Source organism: Dipodomys merriami, unplaced genomic scaffold (genome assembly GCF_024711535.1).
Source record: "Dipodomys merriami isolate MVZ:Mamm:240054 unplaced genomic scaffold, mDipMer1.0.p SCAF_384, whole genome shotgun sequence".
Classification (NCBI taxonomy): Eukaryota; Metazoa; Chordata; class Mammalia; order Rodentia; family Heteromyidae; genus Dipodomys; species Dipodomys merriami.
In genome coordinates this window covers 103,862-108,921 of record NW_027205426.1, presented here as the reverse complement: position 1 = coordinate 108,921, position 5,060 = coordinate 103,862, and the positions used below count along the sequence as shown (strand labels likewise).

At 49.2% G+C, this 5,060-nt stretch overlaps 1 protein-coding gene across 1 annotated transcript; it reads left to right on the top strand.

The window, feature by feature from the left end:
• Nucleotides 1-698: 698 nt before the first annotated feature.
• Nucleotides 699-3,985, top strand: LOC138805092 (uncharacterized). The gene is made up of 3 exons (XM_069989676.1): nucleotides 699-787; nucleotides 1,525-2,420; nucleotides 3,896-3,985. Exons 2-3 carry the CDS (start codon nucleotides 1,594-1,596, stop codon nucleotides 3,900-3,902), a joined length of 834 nt encoding a protein of 277 aa, XP_069845777.1. The 5' UTR covers nucleotides 699-787; nucleotides 1,525-1,593; the 3' UTR covers nucleotides 3,903-3,985.
• The last annotated feature ends 1,075 nt before the right edge of the window (nucleotides 3,986-5,060 follow it).

Genomic DNA, 5,060 nt, shown 5'->3' with positions numbered 1-5,060 from the left:
AAGAGATCCCCCATTCTCAGAGCAGAGCACCTGACTGTAAATGAAAGCACAAACTCTTTCAGAATTTAGACTCTGAAAGAGGTAGCCAACTGCCTCCCACAAGTGCAAGCCTGAATACTGCATTGTTGTGACAAAAAATAATCCCGAGAAGACATAAGGCCAAGCCCAGTGTTCTAGAACCTTCCAGAACAGGATAGGATCCTAGGGGAAGATTATTAAAGTGCTAGGAGATATGAAACAGCAATCAAGTGCTTACTGTGCTGGTGAAATTTCTATTTCGTGAAGAAGCTTAACTAAATGTCCCACACAAACATCTATGTCCGTTATAATGGATGGAAGACTGTCTTCGTTAGATTAATGATGAAAAACATAAATATAGCTGCTCCTGCACAACACTACCAGTCTCAGCAGACTGACTGAACTTCACATAATGATGCTAAAAATCTAGTGTGTGGACCAAAGTTGTAGGCGTGGGTCCTCCAAACCTTTGCCCTAAGTCCTATGTGGTGTATCTTAAGAATAAATCCTTGGCTGCCTCCTCCCCACCCATCCCGTCAGGCTCTGGTCCAGAAGAAGAGTCAGGGATGCGAGGCATTCCAGTATGTCAGGCAGAAGGGCACCCGGCGGGCGAGCTCAAAGCTCCATTCTTCTGCTCCTCCTCATAAAGCGAGAGGCCCCACATCTCGGCACAGACTCCAGAGCCGGTCCAGAGCCTCTTCCACGATGCTGCTGGTCCTGCTCACCGCGGCCCTGCTGGCCCTGAGCTCTGCTCAGAGATATGGTCAAGGTAGGGAAATGGGTGCTGGGATTCGACCTAGAGTCTAGGAGAAGAAAGGAGAGGGGGTGACTTGTTAGGTCACGTGTTCTTACCCATGTCTGAGGCTGAGATTTGTTTTTTCTTTTTTTAGTTTTGGGGGTGGTCCGGTCGTGGGGCCTGAACTCTGGGTCTGGACACTGTCCTTCAGCTCTTCAGCTCAAAGCTAGTGCTCTACCACTTGAGCCACAGCGCCACTTCTGGCTTTTTTTCTTTTTGTTTATGTGGTGCTGAGGAATAGAACTCAGGGCCTTATGCATGCAAGGCAAATGCTCTACCACTGAGCCACCTTCCCAGTCCACGCCTGAGATTTTTTAATATCTAATGAGACCTATTGGAGTGTATGTCCACAATAAGAGAAGATACACAGAGCAGAGGCTTGATTGGGTAATGTTTGCATTCATGAAGATATTGTAAGAACAGAGCAGATGTGGTCGAGGCTGGGCCTGGTGCGGGCTGGTGTACTGGACACGCGGCGGATGCAGGGGAGACAGGCAGGCCAGCTGTTCCTGGGAATGAAGTCACATGGCTAATTTGAATCCTCTGTCAGTGATTCTCACCCTGTGAGGGCAAAATCTAGGGATTCGTTAGCCAAGGCTCAAAGGAGGTCACAGGGAAGGCTGGCAGGGGAGAGGCCAGGCGAGAAGGTCACTGAGCAGAAAGAGAAGAGCCGTCTGTCCCTGAGCTGTGTTCTTGCTGTACAAACACAGGATTCGGGAATCCAAACCAGGGCCCTGCTCTGAGACCCCTTCCTGGAGGATTCGCACCATTTGGTGAGGATGGTCCTCAGCAGAGACCCCCACAGCAGGGAGGCCAGCAGCAGCAAGGACCACCTCAACAAGGACCCCTACAACAAGGACCCCCACAACAAGGACCCCCACAACAGCAGCAAGGACCCCAACCACAAGGACCCCAACAACAGCAGCAAAGACCTCCACAAGGACCCCAGGGCCCCCCACGAAGACCCCAGGGTCCCCCACGAGGACCCTCACAAGGACCCCAGGGCCCCCCAAGAAGACCCCAGGGTCCCCCACAAGGACCCCCACGAGGACCCCCACAACAGAGACCCCAGGGCCCCCCACGAGGACCCCCACGAGGACCCCTGGGCCCCGCACAAGGCCCCCCACGAGGACCTCCACGAGGACACCAGGGTCCCCCACGAGGACCCCCACGAGGACCCCCACAGCAGAGACCCCAGGGCCCCCCACAAGGACCCCCACAACAGAGACCCCCCCAGCAGGGACCCCCCCAGCAGGGACCTCCCCAGCAGGGAGGCCCACAGCAGGGAGGCCCACAGCAGGGAGGCCCACAGCAGGGACCTCCCCAGCAGGGAGGCCCACAGCAGGGACCCCCACAGCAGGGACCTCCCCAGCAGGGACCCCCCCAGCAGGGACCCCCCCAGCAGGGACCTCCCCAGCAGGGAGGCCCACAGCAGGGAGGCCCACAGCAGGGAGGCCCACAGCAGGGAGGCCCACAGCAGGGACCTCCCCAGCAGGGACCCCCCCAGCAGGGACCTCCCCAGCAGGGACCCCCCCAACAGGGAGGTCAGCAGCAGGGACCCCCCCAGTAAAGCCAACCTTCTCAGCAACCCGCAATTCAATGTCAGGTACGATTTAAATTTATTCTCTATGAAAACCTTTGGCTTCTAAAAATCACTCCACTGTAGTTCTGGTTTTGAGGACCGTGGACCCAAGTTTCCTTTTGTTCTGCCACCGTCTGTCTGTCTGTGTGTCTGTCTTGTGCTGCTCTGTGAAGAGCGTGGCTCTCCCTGGGCCCGCTGCTCCTTGCTTGGGCTCGATGGCGTCCCGGCCTGGTCCCTCTGCTCTGCCTGGCCTCTCAGAGAGAGTGTCTGAGCTCTAGTATCTCTGCTCTGTTTTACCTGGATATAATGCTGCTAAACATTAGATTTTTTCCCAATTCTTTTTTTTTTTTTTTGGGTCCAGTCATGGGGCTTGAACTCTGGGCCTGGGTGCTGTCCCTTAGCTCTTCAGCTCAAGGCTAGCGCTCTACCATTTGAGCCACAGCACCACTTCCGGCTTTTTTCTTTTTGCTTATGTGGTGCTGAGGAATCGAACCCAGGGCCTCAGGCATGCAAGGCAAGCGCTCTACCGCTGAGCCACCTTCCCAGCCCCTTTCCCAATTCTTTCAAATGAATACATGCTCAATATAAAGACAGGTCCACCTAAACAGAAAGGCATGAGACGAAAACTAAAAAGCATGTGTCATCGTAAGTCCCCACTTCCTGAAAAGCACCAGGATTGTGTTGGCTGATTTCTTAGAAATACTATTTTTTTTCTTTTTGTCGGTCATGGGGCTTGAACTCTGGGCCTGGGCGCTGTCTCTGAGTTCTTCAGCTCAAGGCTTGTGCTCTACCATTGAAGCCATAGCACCACTTCTGGTTTTCTGGTGGTTAATTGGAGCTAAGAGTTTCACGGACTTCTCTGCCCAGGCTGGCTTTGAACTGTGATCCTCAGATCTTAGTCTCCTACTTGGATGATAGGCGTGAGCCACCAGTGCCAGGCTTTAGGAATACTTTTGTACATACATATGTACAATCAGTTCCTGTAAACACTCCATTTTAGGTTAAAATCTGTATTATACATATATCCAATAACATACTTCTTAGAAAACGTCCGCAGGTCTCTTTAGTTAATGGTTTTCTTGATTATTTATGGAGGCCTTCTCTGTGTTCTTCTCTGTTTGGCTTGTAGTTCATGATTATGTACCATTTTGTTGTGTGGCTCTGCCATAAGCTCTTCAATCAATGCCTTGTGTGTGGACTTTCAGTCTCATGTCAGCACCTGATACAGGAAATGCTTCAGTGGTGGTTGTCAATCATACACCAGATAAACAAGCTATGAAAGTATTTTTCTTCATCTTATTAGTAATAACTTAGAATGCATTATTTGCTAGGTACATAGCAAGAATAAACAGAAAGAAAGGAAAAAGAGATGGGTGGAAAAAATAGAGAAAAAGGAAGAAGATGTAAGCTATCATACACCTCCCTGCAAATCCGGCAAGCAATAGGAAGCTGTGGGCACCACATCAACCTGTAACCTGGCTGTCCTTTGTTTGTTTCAGACAGTGAACAAGAAGATGTTTGGAGGTCATTTCATTGGAATGCGTGGTCACACCGTATCTTTACTAAGTCAATAAAACAATAAGCATCCACATTCTGACTGCCATTGCTTTTATTTATTAGCATCAATCAGTCACGCAAGGGGGTTCTAATTTAACATGCCCATTGATGTAGACAGCACATGCAGTTCAAATTCACCCCTCCTGCTTCTCCCTCCTCCCGTTCCCCAACTTCTCTGTTTGACTTGTGGCTGAGAGTAGAGTCTGAAGGTTCTCAACATAATATTTAATGTCCAGAGTGCCTTCTCTTGAATGCTCCTAGCATTCACTTTGGCCCAGGCCCTTGCAGCTTGTAATCTAGCAATACTAGAATGTGAAGCAAGCGCTCAGCTGATAATCTTGTAATTCTACAATAACACTCAGAACAGGAGAAACCACCATATTTCCAAAATAATCAATTCTGTTGATTCTGGTAATGGAGTGTGCTTCTAGACCTTTTTTTACTAGCATCCATTGCACTCTTTCCTCTTCACCTCACAGTTGCCTGGTTCTCTCCCAGTGATGTAATAATCACCATTCTGAATTTTTCTAAAAGACACGGTGGGGGTTAATGTTGACACCTAAGGACCATTGGCAGTTGTGTAGTAGCCTGCTGTCTGTTGCTGTGATTTCTTCAGCCAGCACCTGTAAGGTCTATGGCCCCATGCTCTCTCTGGACTCCCCACTGCTAACATAATTATGAGTATGGTTCTGGCCAGAGATGTAAAAACGTCAGAGTGTTTGCACAACTTAAAGAGCAAATAGTCACCCATAGCCTTACAACTCAAAGAAAACACTGTTTCTTCTCTTTTATTAAGTTTGACATTACCTCAAGTCCTAGAGTGATTCCAAGAGAGCTAAGAAATCTCCTAATATTAGTTCTAGTGGAAAAACACAATTTTATTTGGGGAAGTTATCAAAACAGTGAAAGACTAAGATACATAAGTAAACAAAATCACAAAATAGCATAAAGCAAAACATGAAATTATAGGTTTCAAAGGAAACTGAAGTGCTAAATATTGAGGAATGCCCTTTTCTTTTTTCTTTTGGTCAGTCCTGGGGCATATACTCAGGGCCTGGGCACTGTCCCTGAGCTCTTTCACTCAAGGCTGGCGTTCTACCACTTGAG